This window comes from Larus michahellis, chromosome 1, assembly GCF_964199755.1.
Source record: "Larus michahellis chromosome 1, bLarMic1.1, whole genome shotgun sequence".
NCBI classification, from domain to species: domain Eukaryota; kingdom Metazoa; phylum Chordata; class Aves; order Charadriiformes; family Laridae; genus Larus; species Larus michahellis.
This window is the reverse complement of record NC_133896.1, coordinates 127,496,830-127,518,754: the sequence shown is the minus strand read 5'-3', so window position 1 is coordinate 127,518,754 and position 21,925 is coordinate 127,496,830. Positions and strand designations below refer to the sequence as shown.

Here is a 21,925-nt window from a genome sequence, read left to right as displayed (position 1 = left end):
TGTGTAAGCTTGGTCATAGCCCTCCTCATTCTTGTTTTTTCTTCTCTCTGTACCTCTGGCTCTCCTGTATCTATTTTAGGGGAACTCAAGCATGGCATGGCTTGGACTTACTTACAATTCAAACAACAACTTCCTTTCCTGGTAGTATCTAGTACTTAATTCGCCTATTTTTTCCTCCATTGCGAAGTAGCAGACAATACTATGAGAGAAGTTTCCATCACGTCTAAACGTCTTTCTAAACAGCAGCCAACCGTTGGGTAAGCAGTAGTCATTTTTTTGTGTTCCCTCTATTTCATGACATCGCACTGACTTTCTCCTGACATTTCATCTCCCAGTCACTCAGCAGTGTGAGATCCTCCTGCAACTGTCTGCTGTTAGCTCTTCAGAAGAGTTCTGCATCACCTGCAAATGGAGTTAACTCACTATTTATCCCCTCTGCCAGATCTTTGATTAATACATCAGATTATACATCTACAAAGTTTTCCAGACTAGAGCAGCTCTGCAAAGAGGACTTGGGCCTTTTTTCCTCATCAGCTTGACTTTCCAACGTGCCTGGGGCAAAGCACCATTTTTGGAAGCTGGATACGCTTTATTGGCGATGCTTTGCTTAGTCACGTACTTGCTGACCCAAGACTGCCAATAAATTTGCGCAGCCAGACTTTCCCCCACAGAAGCAACATTTCTCTCCTCCCACCACCTATCTCACATACATGGGACCCATCCATGTCTATCAATTCTAATCTGTGACATAATTTTCAATACCTTGCTCAGTATAGAAGGCCAGCACATTAGTTTGCAGTTCTCCGGTTCATTCTTGAATTATTTCTAGCTAATGTTAATAATCTGGAATAAAAAGTTCAAATGTGAATTTTTATTAATAATTAGAGGGGCAACAAATATTCCCTGCAGGCAAGTTCAGTTACCTTTGCTAGCTTCCCTGTTAAAAATGCAACTTCTTCCACAAACTGGGTCAAAGTATGGCCAGAACTAAAATATTTGGAAAGGTGCCCTTGATCCTTGAATAAAGTGTTGATTTAGTTTTTGCACAGCAAAATGCACTGGCAGTTTGTTCCCCCATAAACTCCATTTTTGTATTCACAATTTTGCTCCTATAGTCTCTTGTGCATCAAACATAATAGAAGGCATTCAGAAGTTGTCATATAGTTTGGCATCTGCAGTTAACGCTGTGATCTGAGTTCATGACTGATTAGAGCCCTCTTACACTGGGAAATGCACTAGTGTTATTTTGCCTCTATAATTTCAGTTATATTGGTCCAGCTTTCCCTGTGCACACTCCTTTCCTGGAATAATTGTGCATAGTTGTTGATGTTTCATCATATTTTCCTTCAGCGTGATTACCCCCAGCTTTACAAAGTAGAAATTTGCATACTTTTAAAATGTAGTCAAATGTATAACATAGGGTAAAAATATGCAAGTCTGTATTTGACTTCTCTCACACTCTCATCCACCTGAGAGTGTGTACGTGCATGCGTATGCATAACACTGCACAAGCATTCATGCAGACATTAGAGAAGGTGAATGCACAAACAAAGGCATGCGTACAGGAACTGTGTTTTATTTCAAAAAATGCTAAATAAGACCCGAAGAGGTAAAAGTTGCCTACAGCAATGAAGGCAACAAGTATTTAATCATGAACATAAGTACAAATATGAAAGCACTGTCTGTGAAATTAATACAACCTATCGGGTGCTTTAAAAATAGGTTCACACTTAAATATTTCACCTACCCAGGGCTTCTGCAGGTATCGTCATGGTACCGTGTAGGTAAACAAATGCAGATTAATGGAGGGAGTGTGGGTGCTTTCACCTCTCTCCCTCAAAATGAGCAGCACCACCACACTGTGCATTCCCACATAATAATACATCAGGGCTGTGCAGCCTTGCCTCCACCCTTGAGTCAGTCCAGGGCTGTGTTTGCCTCTGGGTAATGTTAAATTTAGGGCTTGTGTTTCAGAACTACTCATCTTCACTTCGCAGCTCTCTCAGCTGCAGTATATCACTCACAGGCCAATACCCTTAACCCACAGGGGGGTATCCCATGTGGCATACACTAATTTAAAAATGAGAATGATATCTGAATGCGTCACATTTCAGTGAAGAAAAACAAACCTTATGCACTCTTTTAAGGCTGTGATAAATTAGAATGCGCACGGTACAAATATTTATCTTGCACCCTTATTACAAGTATTTCCTTTTCACTGGTTAATTTAATTAAGAGGTGTCCCTTTGGATTAAAACTTTGCAAGATAGATATATTTTTCTCCAAAACATAATTCATTTTGAATGAAGAGGGGAAAACTCATAGCTCCTGAACTTATTAATAATGATATGAATTAAAATACATTCCTGGCTTCCTTGAACACTTACGTATGTTAAGGGACAGCTGGGAGTGGAGGCAAGAGGGATTATTTTTGTTTTCATGAGAAGGACCTGATCCCAGAAACACTGTGGAACACATATGATGAGGAGTTAGTCACAATGATTTCTTTGGCAAGGGAGAAAGCAGCAGAAACAAAAACAACACTGACCCAACTTTCTGTCAAAGGGGGAGACAGGGGTGAGGGAGCCGGTGTGGGATCATTCTTCTTCTCTCCTGACACCCAGGATCCCATCTCACTCCAAAAAAAGCCTCCTTGTGCTTGGCAGCCTTGGCTGTGAAGGAGACCAAGGACAAGAGCAGGAGAAGCAGTCAAGCCTGCCTGGAATGGCTCGTGGCCCAGAGGGTGTCACCCTCCTGCATGGCCACAGGAGCTATGGGGGCCTCCTTTGTGTCCCCCTCTCTGCATGATGCAAATTGTCACTCAGCACAGGACACTGGGGCCCCAGGAAGGCAAAACCCACAGAAGACCCCATCCCAGTTCATCTGGCAAGTTCTGGGCAAGTGTAGCCATCCTCTGAAGACGTTACCTGGGCTGTAGACCCAAAAATAAAAAAAACAAAAGACGAAGCCTGCTGGAGAACGTGCTATTTAGGGGTTTGGAGGGTCAGGATTTTGTCTCAGATCTAATCTAATCAGGTGCTACTCTTGGATGTGCCACTTCATCTCATTTCTTGGGACCCCTTTCCAGCTTCTGTCTGATCTACTTCAAGGGCAATCTCTCTGGATCACAAGCTGACTCCTGCTGTGTCTGTGCACTGAGACAATGAGGCTCCACACACAATTTTGCTGACATACAGGCATTACAGATAGATGATAACAAAACTGCAACTGTTTTTCCAAAATATCTGCTTTGCCTCCGCTCAGAGCAATTCCTAGAACTGTCCATTAGAAAATTAGTCCCCAGCTCAGTCCCTACAGGGGGGTGAGTGATTTTGTGCATGATTATCTCTTCAAGGGAGAGTTTAGACATACAAATGTTTGGGAGATATGTCTATTTTGAGAGGCCTCTTCTTCCACAAAGCTTAGTGTCCACAACTTCCATCACGGCCTCTGTGGCATGCTGATGAAGGATGATTTTAATGACGTTCAAGGTTGAACAATAGAAGAAGGCTGTCGTTTCACTTCTGATCAGTTTTGACTATTGTGTCAGTAACTCCTGTCACATTTTCTTTCATTACAGAGCCTACCAATACGCTGCTAGCAGAGTTATTAACAAAACAAGGGGCATCACTGCCAGAAGAAAAGGCTACTCAAATGTCAATACAAAGTCTAGCAAAACATCTCAAGCATATAAGCTTCAACTTGAATCATTGCTGTAGGTATAACTGAAGGAGTTTCTCAACAAATTATTCAAATCCATGTTGCTGTTGTTTTGCTTCCCACTCCCCTCCAGCACCTGCAGAAATCTCTCTGCTGACCCTAAGACCCTTGGTGAGACTCAAGCCAGAGTGTTTGGTGAATGCCAGCTCTTACATCAGTGACTGGCACCCCTTCATGGCTCACACGTCCCCCTTTTAAAAGAACAATTACGGCCATGCTGTGAGTTGAATGACAAAACTCAAAGGAAAATGAACTTGAAGATGTTTCCCTAGCAACTGTGTGCAGCAGTGTTCCCACCAGTCCAAGATTACAGCATCACACTTTGAATTGAAAAAAAATAGAGACTGAAATCTTTACCACTTAAATAGCAAGTGCAGCCTGGCAGAGACACAGCCTTCCTTGGTCACGTCGGCCCGTAACCAACTCATAATGCTGGCTTTCACCTTATGTGGAAGACCGCTCCAGATAAGGAACAGCAATGGCCATGAACAGAGGTTCAGGGAGTATAGCAGCCTCAGGAGCTAGCCCTGAAAATAAAAAAGCTTGATTTCAGTACTGTTAAAAGAAAATAAATGTTGATTATCTCTTTCTCCTTCCCTTCCTGATCGTTCTCACTACAACAATCTCACTATTGAATAATTTTAGCATATGTTTTTTTAATGAGTCGCCTTCAGCCATCTGACACACATTGGCTTTCTTGAAACAAAGGCCATGAGTTACTAGTGGGCAAAGCAAAGCTTACTCACCCAAATACAATCATCTTTGTGTGGCAAATCTTTTCCAGTGCTTTTTGCTCATCCTTCCTAAAATGGCCTGACTCTCGGAAACAACGTGGCCTGGTACACCCTTTCTTTCCTGGCAGACTCAGAGATACGCATTTTCTCTCCACGGTATTACCCAAAGCAGATACAGTGAGTGATGCAAACAGAGGAAGGGAAGAGGCAGCAGCCCCATTACTATCCTAATAAAGCCACCTATCTTTTGTTTACATTACCACCACTGTTTTAACTGATGTAGCCCAGTCTACTGCATAAGGCCAACTTTTTAGGCTGAGTCCTGCACTATTATCTTCCACAGGGACAGTAATCATTTCCTTCAAGTACGTTATTCTGGTTTGAATATTTAGGCACGCGGATGAAAGGCTGCTGTGACATCATACTGTAAAATCTATTTGCACTGGTACATTATCTATTAGTTGTACTCCTAAGATAAATGCAATATTATACCATATCACCCCAAGAATGATTTCCACTCACCTGTGCTAGAAATGTCCTGTTCCATGAACTTGAGTTCCGCCTTTTGGACCTGAAAACACTCTGAAAATGCTCCCCAGAGCTGGCCAACCAATTGCTTTCCTTAGCTGATGCATGCTCAGTGTCACTCACGTGGATTATATTAGCAATATTAAATCAAAAAAATCGTAGCTCACACTGTGATTTACGGTTTACCTCCTGCAATACGAGCGGCCTTTGGCACACTGAGGCAGAGATGCCTCAAATGCTACCAAAGGGACATTTTTATAAAAAGAATGCGAGGGGAGGGAAGCATTCATCAACATCCATGCATTAGTTGTGCAGGTCTTCTTCCTGCTTGTTGGGTGTAAATAGTCATGCCATTCATTCTTTCTATAGCTCTCCACATGCCATCAGTAGGAAAAGCTCGGCCAGGGGCTTTGCAGGACAGGGCTAAACAGGCTCAGAGTATCTGAAAGCCTCAGCTGATGAAGCAGGAGGAAGACTACGCAATCACCCTGACCCACAAGAAAGCAAGAATTTCTTCTCACCCAGGCAAAGTGTTAGATTTGCGCAACTGGGAGGAACAATCCAGGAGGGAAAAGAACAATCAAAAAGCTGAAACGTCTCCTCGGTGCGGAGGCAATCCTGCAATTGCTGGGCCTGCTCTGGGAAAACAGCCCCCCATTGTCTCCCGAGCTACATGCAGAGACTTGGGCAACCCACGAGACCCAGAGTCAACCACAGACTTCAAATGATGAGTTTCTAACCTGAGAGAAGGGCCCAATCTTGCTCCCTTTAAATGACCAGGAACCTCTCAGGAGGCTTCAGAGCATTTCTTAACTACATACAATGCAGTCAAAGCCTGAGAAGTCCAGTTTTCTTCTCTGTAATTCAAGTAACAGCCCACCCACATACTTAGATTAAGGTGTACTTTAGGATAATGAAAAGTCATTAATTCTCTTCTTATGAGAGTTTGTTATGAAAATTTCACTGTTACTCCATCAATACCCTTTGTTGACACAGGATGACAGAGATGTAGTAGATCAGGCAGACAATATTACGCACGTTTTTCTGCGATGCAGATCCTGTCCTGCTCATCAACATACTTACATGGCATCAGAAAGGTTATCTCATACCTAGGAATCACTCCTTTTCCCATCCCTGTGCAGTCTTGCTAGCATTACTTGCAAAACCTCCCTACTCACAGGCTGGAGCTGGCACTGGAGTCACCATCTGTCTTTCCTGTCTGCACGAGGCTTTGATCCAGCCTCTTGTCTTGCTAGGAGCCAGAGCATGGCTCCTCCTGGCTCTCTGTCCCACCAGGTGCTGGGAGCCAGAGCTGCTAATGCTGCAGCCATGGAGGCAGCAGTGTGACCCCCTTGCAAATGGGCGATTTAGATCGCTTAAAGAACCACTGTCAAAGGTATCAGCAAAAGTGGTTTTATCGAAATATGATGTTATAAAAGTGTGACTTAACAAAGTTTGATGGCAAAGTTTGCTCTATTACTGCACTGCGCAATCATTTGAACAATGATTCAAAACTACTAAGGCAGAGTCAAAGTTACCAAGATACAAATTAAAGTTACCAAGACACAAATCAAAGTTACCATGACACAAATCAAAGTTACCATAACACAAGGCTATGTGTGATATTGGTGGCTTACCAAAGATCTGCCGTTGGTGAAAGGTCTCTCTGCCTCGAGGAGCAACCTTGAGAGGCGTCCCAGCTCAGGGGGAGATCACCACCATTCAGCCAGCCTGCTTAGCAAGGAGAGATCAAAGAAGGCTCACTTAGGCTATCATACTTATGGAATGAAGTGGTTGGCTTGTAGTTAAATTACATGTAATGGAAAAGGTACGCATAAGACTCCTTGTAGCCACAACTTTGTTCCTTGATAAATGAGTCTTGGAAAAGTCATCCACTATTCACATGTTAATTGCATGGTCGGTGTTCCAAGCTCATATGCATCAGTGCTCACTGTGCCACTCTGCTCTCTTGTGGGTTTTCAGAGAACAGACTGGAACTAGAGAAGGCCCGATTACGGTTTAGGCCTTTATCTCCTTTGGAGCCTGTACAAAATGACCGCTAGTTTGGTTAAGGGGGCGAGTGCATCCCTCACAGACCCCCATACCTGCATACCTGCAATACTGCATTTTGAACTGGGATCTGCCAGGATCTGACCCAGTCCTAGGACCTGGCTGCTGCAGCTGAAGCATATGGCCTACCCTGAGACGAGTTGAGGATTTTGTGTGCAAGGGTAGGAAAGCAGCAAAGCAATTGCCCTTCCCCATGAAGTAAAGCCAAACCCTGCTCCCGCAGAAATCAATGGTGAAACTGTCAGGACCTCAGCAGTGACGGTTCGGGTCCTTCGTGGTTGTTTGCCTCCTAAAAGGAATTTTGCTTCATTAAGATACCGAGTCTTTCTAATTTGAATATTTGTTTTGCTTTGGGTCTTCGGTTGTCTTCATGATGTGGCTGCCAACGGGGAATTAAAAGGGGCACCTCTGAACCTGCTGCAAGGCTGTGAAACTTTACTGAGCGAGTGTTATGTGTGGGGTGAGAGTGAGTGGGCAGGCAGGTTCCCAAGGGAGTGCCTCCCTCTTTGACACCATTGCTGTGGAAACTTAAAACTTCAGGATAAACTAGGAAGACCAGTGAAATGCAAATGGCATGAAGCCCAAGAGAGACTTTATTTGCTCACTACTCACCACGCTTCCGCAGAACGAATTCTCTGAGTTTCTGCCTTTGTGAAAATGAGCTTTACCTGATGTCCTAAAGGACAAACTCACTCATAGGCCTAAAGGTCAGGAATCCAGCAGTGGCGAGGTGATAGACATGAATCTCAAGAGCCACTTGAGATGCTTACTCTGGAAACAAACGCTCACACGAAAGTGGCAAAACACAAGACATGATGCAAGAGCAAAACAAATGAAAACCGTGTGTTTCATCCCAGGTCGAGTTACCTACTGGGAGAGGGAGGGCAAGAGCAGTGGATCTGTTGTGTACCTCCAGTTTTTCACACCCACTTGAACCCAGCCAGCTAGCCTGGCTAGCGATGACAAAAACTTCACGCATTTAGATGAACTCAAACAGTATGATTTTAACAGCACAGGAAGAAACGGTGAAGAAACGGCAGCGAAGTAAGCCACCAGTAGAGGTGGTTCATTGCACAACAATTCGCTAAGCAGAACAGCGCCCTACCACACTGCAAAATAAAGCTCTTCCAGACAAAGGAAAGGGGTAATTTTTTATTGCAAATGGCTTAATCACTTCCCTCAGCTCCAAATGGAAAGAGGCATAAGCTACAAAAGCTCTGCTTGTATTAACCTCCAGGCAAGCAGTCGCTCTTCCCTAAAATCCATTTAGCTGTCAAAATGGAGAAAAAAGGCCCGCAGCAGAGAGGTTCAAAAACTGTGAAGTCCAGGCACTTCGATGAGGCTTTTCCTTAAAAAAAAAGAATAATAATATAGAAAAGTACACTGAAACCCAACTCTAGATAATTTGTTCCAGTTTCTCTAGAAGGGAGAGGCAGGGTGAGGATACCACCAGCGCTTTTACATGCAATCCTTTCATGCAAATGATTTCAAATGGGAGCTCTTGCTCTTGCCTGAAGACAAAAGCAGAATGCATCACTGTTGCCAGACCACCTGGGACATGGGGAGGAGAGGAAATTTCCAGATGGGTTTTAAGACAATTCATTTATATTTATATAGCCAGAATAAATGTGGTTTTTTCTGAGATAGCATTTCCCTTTGCTCTATCTAGACCACCAAGAAAAAAGGGAGGCACAGAATTTCTATTGCATTAATAGTCCTGGTGTTTACGGTTTTGGCTTTTATGAAGTTGCGGGAGCTGTTTATTGAGTCATAAACGTTACTAATGGGGATATTATTTCTAAATTATATAAGTACTACAGTATTTGGGTTAGTTAAAAGAAAGGTTTAAAACAGTCACACACTTACAGTTCATCTCAATTACCAACATGATCCCATAATGGGAATTTAATTGCTAATTGCTAGCTTATATTGCAAAAGAACTACAATAACAACACACAATATATAGCCTGTATAAACATGTCCAGATAATTCTATATTATCTCCTTTCACTGCTACCTTCTCATATGGTGGAGTTTTTTATTACAATGATTTAATTCCTAAATGCCTCAAATTAGGAATTTCTCTTTGTCAGGAAAGCATTTCCACCGGTGCTTCATTTGATGGACTTTAGCAAGCCTTCTGCACACACTCGAGTGTCTTTGTGCAAAAGGGGCAGCCTTATGCATACGATTAAATACTCTGCTAAATTAGATTCTCAGAGAGCTCTAACAAGAATAATCCTGGTTCCATTTAAATCAACCCAGGTTTTCGTGTTTACCTAGCTGGAGTGAAATTTGACCAAGTCTCACTGGAGAGAGCTTGAGTCAAGCTTATTGAGGACAGTCAAATCCTCCTGCTAAGCATGGTCCTAAGTCTCTTCTCCGCCTAAGCTCCAGAACACCCCACGAGAGGCATCATATGCATGGCTGGCATGTAGCTTGGGCTCACGCTCTCCCCTACCTGGTCCGCCCAGCTCAACCCAGACTATCCACAGTTGCCTGATGCTCAGACCTTCCTACACATACTGTACTCACTGCAGGGTGGCTGCAACGTGCAACAAGGGTGGAGAGCAGGCAAGTGGTCACTGTGCTTGACCTTAGTGCACCCCTAGCAATGCTGATGGACCTCAAGGGCGGGATTCGTCTCACTTAACAGCAATGCAAACATCTACGTTTAGCTGGTTGTTTTAAATCCCTTCATGATCGGTGCAGACGGAGGGGTGGTGTGTGGATATCATGACTCCTGTAGATATTCCTGTAGGCTAGTCACTCCCTAGAGGTGCCCATCACTCTTCCATTGGCAAGTAAGGGATCCAGAGAGCTAGTGCTGGTGCGGACATCTGCACTGCAGACATCTGAAGCCACGGGACGCAAGTCTCACCCACAGACCTCATGCTAATTTAGAGGAGGCTGCGTCCCACCTGTGCCACAGCAGCTCTGCAAAAGGTCTTCCTCTTGTCTTTCAGGACAATGCCATTCTTCTAACAGATTTGCCTTTGAAAATGGGAGCTCTCTCAAGCACTGTTAGGTGATACAATGAATTTTTGCTGTTACAGATTATCCCACCATGCTGCTTGCCAGAATCTGCATCAGATTTCGGAGAAGTTTGTGAATCAGCTCCTTTACTTCTCTTTGTTCGTAGTTCTTAATATGAAACTATCCTGACGAAAGAGGATAGCAAAGAGGACAGATGGCTAGGGTGAAGGGCAGATGAGGATAGCTAGTTTATTTGTGTGTAATACATACCAGAAGAAACTTCCAGGTGATTCAGAAATGCCCAACTGCACAGAGAAAGAGTTTATATAATCAATTTATAACCTTAATACATTGTATCTATATTAACTTCCTTCCTCAACTTAGTTACGTTCCCTTGCTGGTTTTAAACTTTACATTGAAAACTGGTAGGGACACGGACTTCCCTCCACATCCCTATCTATCATCTGGCTTGTTTGACCATTGCCTAAAACATGAGTGCTGCTTCCGACTGGGTCTGAGTCACCACCCTAAACAAACAATGGGAAATTAATTCAGAGCAAACAGTGCCTTAAAAATGTCTTCTTTCAAGATAGTTTTCTCTCAAATGTTATCTATACTGCCCTCTAAAATCTAAAAACAATTTTAAAAATCTGACTGAGCTCAGATTGTGGTATTTTTTCCTCTTGATATTGTAACTTCTTCACAAACATGCTACTATTTTGTCTTTCTCATTGTATTGGGGCTTGCTGGCTAGGCCACCTCAAAGAGGAAGAAATGCTGTGAGTAAATATGCAATGGGTAAGTCACTGAGTGTACAGGACATTATTGCTTAAAGAACTAATGTTTTCCTCCATGTCACTGAATAACCTTCGTATGACTACAAGATGTTAAAAACTGGAAAATTCTTGTAATAATTAGTTCCATGTCTCAAACCATGGGAACACATAGAAGGGTCCAGCAAGCAAGAGACCAGTGAATTACTATTACTGATATATGGACTGCTGTTCTCTGAATGCTGTTGAGTGACTGAAAACATCTGATATTTTGGCTGTTGTGGAATTAGGATCCCTGCAGTTTTCCCACAGAACCTTTGCTTTTGGGTGGCAGAAATGTCTCCCAGGCTAAAAGGACAAGACAGAAAGAGCAGACATAGGAGTCAACTGAGCCCAAACTTTTTCTGTAAGCTTTCCTGCCACGAAGCAGGATCAACTAACATCATAACATGAGGGACAAAAGCACCTTTTCATTTATGTAGATGAACACCTGTCTGACATTGGTACAAATGTCTCTGTCTAGAAAAATATGGTAGATGCTTGTATGATGGGCAGAACACGGGAAAATATTGCCTGGAAAGGAACTTGATTTTTGTCCACAGATTGTCTATGGCTGCTTGTGGGTACCATGTCTGAGGGGGCCCATCTGCTGGTGACCAGAGCAGGCACTCTGAACTGGACAGGAACAGAAGTTGACGCAAGGCCATGAGCTAACCAGTGCACCACCTGCACACAAGGACTGGTCCTCTTTGCCATTTGCAGCCTGCCATTTGCTTGCAGCAGCAGCTATTCCAGAGAACTTGAAGCCTCTTATTCTCAAATGCCAAGTTGAGGAAATAAAAATTAACACTGAACACGCAGCAGACCCCAGCAGTGAGATGGGGAGCCAGTACTGTAATGTGAATCTCTTCGCTCCTGTCATGGACAGCACAGATACTTGTGGAAAGAAGATATCCTTGGCTCCCCTACAGAGATCGAGAGCTGAGATTAATGGCAACTGTGAGGGCTGCGTTCCCCTTTATGCGATGCATGCTTTAAAGCTGTGGCCTCCTGCCATCTTGAAATATAATCTTGTGGTATTGTCTTCATTCAGGCCCCTCATCAGCAATGTGAAAAGAGAGAAGAAGCTGGTGGCAGGATTAGAGGAGCGGTTGAAATATTCTGGGCAGCATATGCTGTAAGTCACATTATACAAAGAGTATTATTGGACTGCTCATTGGCTAGGGCTTTCCCTTTTGGAAGCACTGCTGCTTGTAAAAAAGAAAACCTGGTGAAAAGTGTTTATAACACATCAGATCACAGCATATGACACATTGTGAGCACAGTGACAAGCACTGAAAATATTTTTCAGGCCCTGTCCGCCCTGCTTCTAGGAGATCTTTTTTGCCCATCAGGGTTATGCAAGATGCATGGGAAAAGAGGAGAAAGAGAAGTGAGACTAATAATTCAGAAGAGTATTAATAAACATCCTAAAATTACTGTCATCAGATGATCCATCTCAACCTTAAAACTAACAGAGTACTTTAGTCTTGGAAGGCTGTTTGAGACCCTCGTTGGTTTAGAAGTGAGAAATCACTTTTTGTTATCCCGTTTAAATTTATTTGTGACGAATTATATCCATTTGTTCTTAGACTACCAATGTTCTTAACTGAAACAGATTATTTTCCTTGCCTGCCCATAATGTATTTACAGAGAGCAGTCATATTCTCTCTAAGACTTCATTTTATTTCACTAAACAAACCAAGCTCCTTTGGTGTCCTTTCTTGATTATTCTTGGTCTCACCTTTCTAGTTATTCTCTACACTGGTTCCAGTTTGAAGTCACCTTTCTTGACCATGACCAAGAACAGAACAGATCATGATTGACCAGATCTATACACAGGGTTCCACATGAAATTATAAGAAATTATATACTTGCACTATTTTTCTTTTCCTGTAAAGAGGCTCCTCTTTATCCTATACACATAAAGAAAAATAAACTAAAGTGAATTTCTCATCTTTAAAAGCTACTTGGGAAGTTCTAAATGTTCAGAGTCAATCTGTCTTGGAAACCCTCAGTTGCATTTCCACAACTGAAACACACCCTTCTGAAATCTGGGGAACATTAAAAATTTACAAGGGCAACTGCATTCATTTAAAGTGACAAGTTCAGTCTTGGTGGCATGTTTTAAAAATCCTCAGCTTTCATCAAACTGGCTTCAAACACAAGTTATTATTGTTTTGGCTCATGACACTATCCCCATGGTCAGGCACATTTTTCTTGTCCTGTAAGAAACCATTTTCCTTTTTTGGATCAAAAAGCGGTACATGGTCTTGTCTACAACTTAAAGCACTTCAACAAGTTTTCACAGTTTTCTTTTTGACCCCCTGGACACAACCATCACTTACCTATTTTATTGCAAACATCTTCCTAAGCAGCAGCGACACACATAATTATGCCTTGCCTCAAGTCCTTTTTTACTCACAAAGGCAAAAAACTGCCACAAGCTTCATATTTTGCCATATGGACGGAAAAGAATTTCTTCTAAGGAGCTGGAGGGGCTAGAGAGAAGAATACAATTAGAAATTTCATTTACACTATCACGCAAAAGTGCAGCAAGGTATTTCTAAATGGAATCATAATTCTAAAAGGGATCTCCAAGTTTCCAAAAAGATACAGAATCACTGAATTAAGTCATTCTTTGAACTAGGAAGTTAGATATGTTTAATTCTCATCCTTCTAAATCAAACACTTCCTCCGCAAATTGTAATTTCAGATTAGAGAAAGGGCAGGGTTCCCAGTCTACTGACTGTGTGAGTTTTCCAGCCACCAGCAGAGATGCGCTGACTAACACTTCTTCCCATTCCCATGTGGAATCACCATGGATGAGTCAGCTCTCCCCTTCACCTCAGCTTTCCATTCTTTAAACTGAGGTAATTACTTCTCTCACAAAAGCATGCAGTAAATTCAGATCTAATCATGGCTTTGAGCTGGCATAATCTTAAAAAGATACAAAAATGCTAACAGGAACTCCATTTAGTCACTGCAACTTTGAGCAAAGAGAAAGGCATCAATTAATTTTCAAAGGGCAAGTACAGTGCTACTGCAAGAAAGTTGCACACTAAAATTGTACTGAAACACCTTCTCTTCATACATGTCTCACTTAAGTAAACTTGGGTGGTTACAAATCTGAGTTACGTTTAAAACAAAAAGCAAGAACTGATAGTTTCCGTGCTGTGGCTGCAAAATACTTACTTCTACATTGGAAGGCTATAATTATCTCTGATACTAGAGCAACTTTATACAGTGCTAAAACCCTGCTAGTATTTCCCCCATAAAATAATGAACTTTGGTGCAAACAGTACTTAAGCGTCACCACAGGGATACAGCAAAACCAGATATAAGATAAAGAGCAAGAGAGGAAATTTGAATGGTATTACCTTATTGTGCTAATACAGTCCGACATAGTATTTTAAGAGGTCATCCAACAACCTCTTTTGTTTGCAGAATAAAGCAGGGTCAGTCAGATTTTGCTCTGTTTGACTCAAAGATTTCTCAATACTTGTAAATTCTCCATATAACCAGACACAAAGATTAGAGGATACAGTTTTAATTATGCTTGTATAAGTATGAAAGAGTACTGTTGATTTAGAAGGAGTTACAAAAACACACAAAGTATACATCTATGTTGGAATAAGAAATTACATGCAATAAAACTTATATCTGATTTTTTTGTTTTACAAGGAATGTTTTTCAGTATCTGTCTAAATAAACTTTGGAGCTGAAACACTAATCCAAAGCGCCTTGCACAGATCAGATTATTCTTCCTTGCCAAACAGATCATCCAGAAGAGGTAAGTATTTGATCCCTTTCACAGGAAGGGATGGTGGTTGTCCGCTCAAGTCATCTTCACTCTGAAATTAGTAACCCAGAGAATATCTTAGAATATAGTATTGAAAACAAGAATAGTTAAAAGCTGGTCAACACAAGATTGAATGAGCTGCTTCATTTCCAAATCTGTGAAAAAGTGGAACTTTATATAACACATCCTCTTAAAAGATTACTACACACCCATTTTTATCGATCTTGCACAACATTTTATTAAAAATATTTTCTATCATTTGCCGCTTTGCAAATATTTTCAAATAAAATAATGCTATATTGTCTTCATTAAGACACTTATAATTGAAAGTCTTGCAAGTCATCTATGTCTCAACACCAAAAATCATACAAAATAATGATGTAGAGAGAAAGAAAAAGAAAAATAAGCTTTAAAGTCAGCTAAATAAGCACAACTCTGTTGCTGAAATCTGTCTGTCAAATACAAGTGCTGTAGCCCCAAAATATTGCTGTTAATTCATGGTAAGTAATGATCAGAATGACAATTGGATTCTAAAGTTGAACAAGATTTAATTCTCTTCCTTTCTATATTTTTTTCCATTTTGTATTGATGTTTTCATTAAAATATTCTTGCACTACACCAAAGATAGCCTAGGTATTGCAGCTAATTAAGATAACAATAAAGTCAATAAAACTGAATAAACTATACTTGTACCAATTTGGGCGCAGTTCATTAAAAAAACAGTGCTGTATGTCAGTATGACGGTTACAGCAAGGCTTTGGAGCCAATAAGGAACTGATTATCCTAGCATGATGATGACTGGTTATAATTTCTATTGATGCTCTTTCTTCCTTTTTGATTTCAGCTGCAACCTTCCTCCCATAACTTCATGTACCATTCTTAGATAGGGCTCTTAGGCATCAGCTACTCCCAGAAAGCCCATCCACTGGCTGTCCTCCAAGCAAAGATAATATCTTCTTCATACCCGAACAAAACCTCATCTCTTATGCTGCTCTGAACATACGTTTCACCACAAATGTCCATTTCAACCTCCTGCTTGTTTCACAAGCACCTTTTCCTCCACACCTTCAACTTGTGAAGGCTAGCTCTTGGTTCCACCACCACTTGCACCCCATAGGAGCCATCTCCTTCCCTCACCTGCCAGAAATGAGCTCATGCTCAACGGCATCCTGTGAGGGGAAGGAAACGGTCAAACCCATTCAACAGCAAGTGTATATGAGCCTCTGCTTCTTTCACCCTTGCTTTTTGGTACAGCGCTTTGCACCGTCTTCAAGGCAAAAATCCTCTGGGCACTGGCTTTGACCTTTCTATTTCTGTGGTACTGAGAGTCATGAGGCCCCTTATCCTGACACAATCTCCTGAGAACAGTCACTGTTCAAATACTGATTTATAATTCAAGCACAGAATTCTTCTGTAAAAATAAAGACTACCCACTGAACAAACCTAATGCACACTTTTAACCACAGGACAGCTTTATAAAACACATACAAGGGCTTTGATTTTATCTTTACAAGATGGAAAAATTCTTCTCAATGACAAAGGGAGAAATAAACCACCAGGGAAAGCAGAGCAAACCAGCAGCATTGGGCCCTCATTAGACATCACCGACAGTTTGAGATGCTACAGGAGAAAGAGCTGGTAAGCCAAGTAAGAGAGAGGAGTCAGGTTAATAGCACAGTACCTGAGGAATATTAGTTTAAACTATGCCACCATTGAACTTGAATTTAAAGCAATGCTACGTTTCTAAATGGTCTGAACACAAGCAAACACATTCTGTACAAGCATAGCAACACATTGGCTAGGCCAGAACAGCAAACCCACATGTTGTCAGAAGGGCTTCGGATTTATCTGTTACAAAGTTTTTAAAAATCAGCATAATTCACATCTATTTTTAAATGTTCCATTTAGCACAAGATGGCAAGATCAGGTTAATCTCTGCAGCTTGTTGATACCACATTTTAATTTACCCTAAGTAGCAGGCTGGTGGAGATATACAAAGTTGATCCATCAATACTGCTCTTGCTGTACACCTACCCGTGATGTGGTGTATTATGTACAAGTTTCTATGGAGTTATATAACTACTTTCTGCAGTGTCAGTGAAGTTTAAAGTATTTCCGACTATCTCAGCAAGCAAACAGATCATTTGACATGCGTCGACAATATTTGTGGGTGAAGTGGTGTTCATGCCCATTGTTCATGGACAAATACACCTGTTTCTCCTTCTCTTTTTTTTTCTTCTAGAAAAATGACACAGAGATGTGACACTTATTAGGCATGGGAGTGTTACAGGGCCTTGTTTGATTTTTGTGCTTCATTCTAAACCTCCCAGAAAATAAATTAATTACTTGAAGAAAATAGGCAAACATATGCAAATATGAAACCTGTTGTGGTCTCCATTGGATAAATCACTCATGTTGAAGTTGGACAAATTGTATCAACGTACTGTACTGTTCCTTTGCACAGATACACTGGTTTTACCTTTATTGTCTGGAAAGCAGGGATTTGATTCTCTCTCCAGTTCAGCCCATCCACAAACTTTTTATATTCCACTTGCTTATGGTCATCTCCAAACCTGAGCACAATATCCGTAAGATGACTCAAGGTTAAAGGAAATTTTTAACAAAGTTGTATCATGTTATCTACAGCATACTAATACATTACCTTTTGGATAGTAATTTTTCACTCCTTTATTACCAAACACTGGCAGAGTACAGAAAAACACTACCAAACTGTCAGAACTTCTATATCATACCTTCTATTCAATATTCTTACACCTTATTATTATCTCTCATAGTAGAATTCAACTTCTTCACGTTTTATTACATTTCCACTAATTTCATTTTGCTTTTGAAGCATTGCCCAACCTTTTCCAACACTGGGATCTCACAATTGGTGACAAACATAAAGGTGAGATGATCAGTGTATGATTCCTTTGTGTAGGAAAGAAACATGTAGAATGATACAAGTGAGCTGTGCTATAACACAACTGACCTGCTTTATTTCCTGAAAATAAGCAATCCTTCAAAATGCTGTTTGCACACACCTTGGGATCAATTTACAATTGAAAAACACACAGCTCTCTAACGTACCAAATAACAGCCAGATTTAAAAATCACAAGCCTTGTCATTTTGTAGTTGTTTTATGGCATTATTCTTCATTTCTATGGAATAAATATATATTTGTGTCAGTTATGAGGGCCCCTAAATGCATGAAGATACATATGCTGCCCACTGAGGTCTACAGGTACACGTGGAACATGCTGTCTCCCTCCCTCAAATTTCTAAAATCATTACCCTGCACTAATAAACCCCATGGGAACAGATTTGTAAGCCACATCATCCTTCTGACATTGATTCAAATGAAGCAGCTCCACAAAAAAAAGTCCTCAATTCAGCAAAACACTCGGGTGATTAAGGCACTTGGGAACCACTGCTATTTCAGCGGGACTAGGCAAATGCTTGAAAGATATCCACAAGCTGAAGCTACCATGCAAATCGTTCTTGAAATGAACAGCTTAACTGCTCTGCCATAAATACTGTACTAGCAGCTTCTGTGAATGACATCTGTCTCACCGAACACTACCTACATACAAAAGGGACCTGGTTTAGGCACACAAGCACACCCTGAAAGTGTCTGTGCTTCACTGGGGTCCACGGAGAGATATATATAACTAGCAAGACTCAATACCTATTCTTTGGTGGGAAACACCAGGTTAAAAAATTCTGTCCTGTAATCTGGTGAGACAAATAGTACTGCACAGAAGCAGGGTCATCTCCATGAAACAAGTCTTTTCTTTCTTAAAGAAAACCATTTTATGTTGTTCTTAAAGAAATAGCACTGCACAGAACATGGGCCTCAAAACCCTTCAACCACTGCAGCGGGTTATGGTAAAAATTAAGCATGAAGGTACTTTAAGGGAGAATTTACAGCAGAAACTGGGAAAACAATACCAAAGAAGAGGAAAAAATAAATCTAGTGACAAAAATAAACTGCAATAAACTGCAACTCATCCTCTCCTCCTCCTCCCCCCACACCTTCCATTTAATAGTCAGCAGGAGAGATAATAATAAAATATACCGACAGCCATAAACAGAGATGCTAGCGATAAACTGGAACATTAAGTAGAGTGAGTTATGCTTAAGATGAAAGCAAAGTCAGAAAAGAATGCTACTGTTACTAGTATTAAAGAGGAGCATGAAACATTGCCATGAGAAACCTTCCTATGATAGCTTGCGTGTTTACAATAGCTCACACGCAAGTTAACATTTTCATAAAGCCTTACTTTTGGGAAATATATCCAATATACAAGAAAATTATCATTCCCACTTCTAAGGGGTTCTTGCTTATTTCTGGTTTGTTTTTTTTTTTTTTGCAGGTGGTAATTGGCAAAAGGAGTTTTGCATTAGATATAACAAGACAATAAAAAACTTATACCTCTTGGAAAAAAAACTATGGCACACAAATTTTGAATTTCAGAACTATAATGACAAATATTTTTTTCTTTTACTGTATATATTTTCTAATTTTGAAAAGTCAAAAGATTAAGTCTACTGCCAAGATGCAGAGCTCTAGAAGCAGGATTTTTAAATAAAGTAAAAGTGAAGGCATGTAACTACTTAAACTTATGTTGAGGCGATGAAGTCAAGGAAGGCATTGCTTCTGCTTTCGACATACATTAACAGGGAGAAAAGTCCTTTAATGTGACAGCACTAGCAAACTGAGATGACAACATGGGCATGAAGTTAACTATAACGAAAGATTTTAACACGAGCACAAGAAATGGGATTCCTAAATCCCATATTTAAATAGCTACAGAAAGCAGCTTAAAGTATTACTCTAGAATAATCCAGAAAGAAAAAATAAAATAAAATCTACTCTTTAGATCTCTGTCCTGCTGTGACTTATTGTATCAATCTACTAAATGCACACACTTGCAATTTGGCACAGAGTATCCAGATGGACTGAGGAGATGTTATCAATTTGTGCATTATTAGGATAGAGATATCATACATTTCAGTGGCTGGAGTTAATATGACTGAAACTGACAGTGCTCTTCAGGAAAGGAAATTACATTTGTCTTATCACGAAGATGCAACGAAGATCTCTTGAAACCATGCTTTTCTTCAGTTTTGCCCTGTGACTTCACCAATGCATGTGATTTTAGACAATGAAAGCCACTCCCCCATCCCTATCATAGTTTGCAGAGCTTTTTTTTTCTTTGACATTACAGAAATAATCATACATTTCTGCTTCTAAAAATATATTCACAATGAAATACTCCAGATACGTGAAAAATCTGGTTAAATCACATTATGACTATTCCTGAATATGCTTTGGTGAGTAAAGGCTACTTATTAATATTTTTTCTTTCCCATCAAGAAATCTGTAACCCAAGCATTTATGTGAAAAGTTAATGTACATGCAGAGGGGTTTTTTTTAATTCCTTAATTTTGAATAACATGTATTAAGAAGTTTATCTGATAATAATAGAAGGGAAGCATCATACTACTTTAACCTTAGAGAAAATGTTGGGATTTTTCAGCCTGTTTGATACACGGGTATACACCTAAATTGTCATAAACTGCTCATACGAAAAGATTTAAAACAGCAACCACGGACAAGCCTATGCAGCTGATCAGTACAAATGAAGTAATGGCTACCATCTTGTGTATGCATCTATTCATGACTTGAACAACTAGGAACAACAAGAAAGCCAACCACACCCTGGGATGCACCAAAAGCAGCGTGGCCAGCAGGTCAAGGGAGGTGATTCTGCCCCTCTGCCCTGCTCTCGTGAGACCCCACCTGGAGCTACTATGGGGAGCTCTGGAGCCCTCAGCACTGGAAGGACACGGACCTGTTGGAATAGGTCCAGAGGAGGGCAACGAAGATGATGAGAGGGCTGGAGCACCTCTCCTGTGAAGACAGGCTGAGAGAGATGGGCTTGTTCAGTTTGGAGAAGAGAAGGCTCTGGGGAGACCTTATAGCGGCCTTCCGGTACCTAAAGGGGGCCATTACATGGGCATGTAGCCATAGGACGAGGGGTAACGGTTTTAAATTGAAAGAGGGTAGATTTAGATTAGATATTAGGAAGAAATTCTTTACTGTGAGGGTGGTGAGACACTGGAACAGGTTGCCCAGAGAAGCTGTGGATGCCCCATCCCTGGAGGTGTTCAACACCAGGTTGGATGGGGCTTTGAGCAGCCTGGTCTAGTGGGAGGTGTCCCTGCCCAGGGCAGGGGGGTTGGAACTAGGTGATCTTTAAGGTCCCTTCCAACCCAAACCATTCTATGATTCTATGAACTATAAACTGAACCATCAGTTTCTCAGCATACTGAATAACAGAAATAATTTCTTTTAAGAGATCGGAATATTAATGCTGGAGAGTCTTTTAATCACAAATGGCATAAGGAGTCTCAGGCAGCAAAGGTAACGAGCAGAAGACAGAGTGCAGGAGAACAATTTTGTGACCCTTTCCAGTCTTGCTCCTGCTAGCAGGAGACTTGCTGTAGCAGGAAAAGAGGGTTTGCTTCCTGAAAGAAATAGGTCAGCCCTAAAAATCATTACAGACAAGCAACTACATAAAAAATCAATGCTTAGCCACAAACCAGAGAAAAGCTGAGCATGCAGGAGTGGCCTGGCCTGCCCTACTAGTGACTTGAGATCTGGGATGACCATGTAGGATGCCCATTGCCATGAGGCACTGCTACCTGGGATTAACTTTTTCAAAACAACAAGCCCCCCTCCAGAGTCCAACAGACTAACCCTCATACTGTGAAGAGCTGAAGAACTACACAGCTGTTTTTAACAGAAATTAAAAATCATATTTTAAAAAATAGGGACATATGCTTAACAACTAAACTAATGTGGAATAATCAACATGTAATACTCGTAAACTTGTCATCCATTCCTTCTTCCCTCCATTTTTTCTTTCCTTATCTGCCAGCTGTTTATATACCCTCTGGGACAGGATTGCGTCTTGAAAAGTCCTTGTTAGCATACATTTAGCATTGCAGTAAATAAAAAATAACTGAAAAAACCCAAACTAAATCCATTACTTAAGCACTTTAGCAGCATTTATTTATTAAACAAACTATAATTGCTCATTATGCCTGCATAAATTTAAAGAAATGCTTATGATGACTACTGTGGTTTTCTGGCAGAAAAAATGGTGTACCATATGCATTGCTTAATACATCGTGATTAAAAGTCTGTATTGTCCTGTGAATAAAAAACTACGTGAGAAAATGCTGACGGAGAAAGGAAATACTTTTTAATAAGC

The 21,925-nt window shown here is 40.9% G+C and overlaps 1 protein-coding gene across 2 annotated transcripts in view; it reads right to left on the bottom strand.

The window, feature by feature from the left end:
* Positions 1 to 14,375: 14,375 nt before the first annotated feature.
* The window catches only part of EFHC2 (EF-hand domain containing 2), a 64,636-nt gene continuing 57,086 nt past the window's right edge, over positions 14,376 to 21,925 (bottom strand). The window contains exons 14-15 of one of the 2 annotated variants that reach the window (XM_074572875.1): positions 17,121 to 17,214; positions 14,376 to 14,693 (exon numbers count right to left, since the gene is read on the bottom strand). In XM_074572875.1, the coding sequence (XP_074428976.1) occupies positions 14,598 to 14,693; positions 17,121 to 17,214 (190 nt within the window). In that variant the 3' untranslated portion in view covers positions 14,376 to 14,597. The remainder of the gene's footprint in view (positions 14,694 to 17,120; positions 17,215 to 21,925) is intronic. The other variant, XM_074572876.1, reaches the window with a different exon arrangement.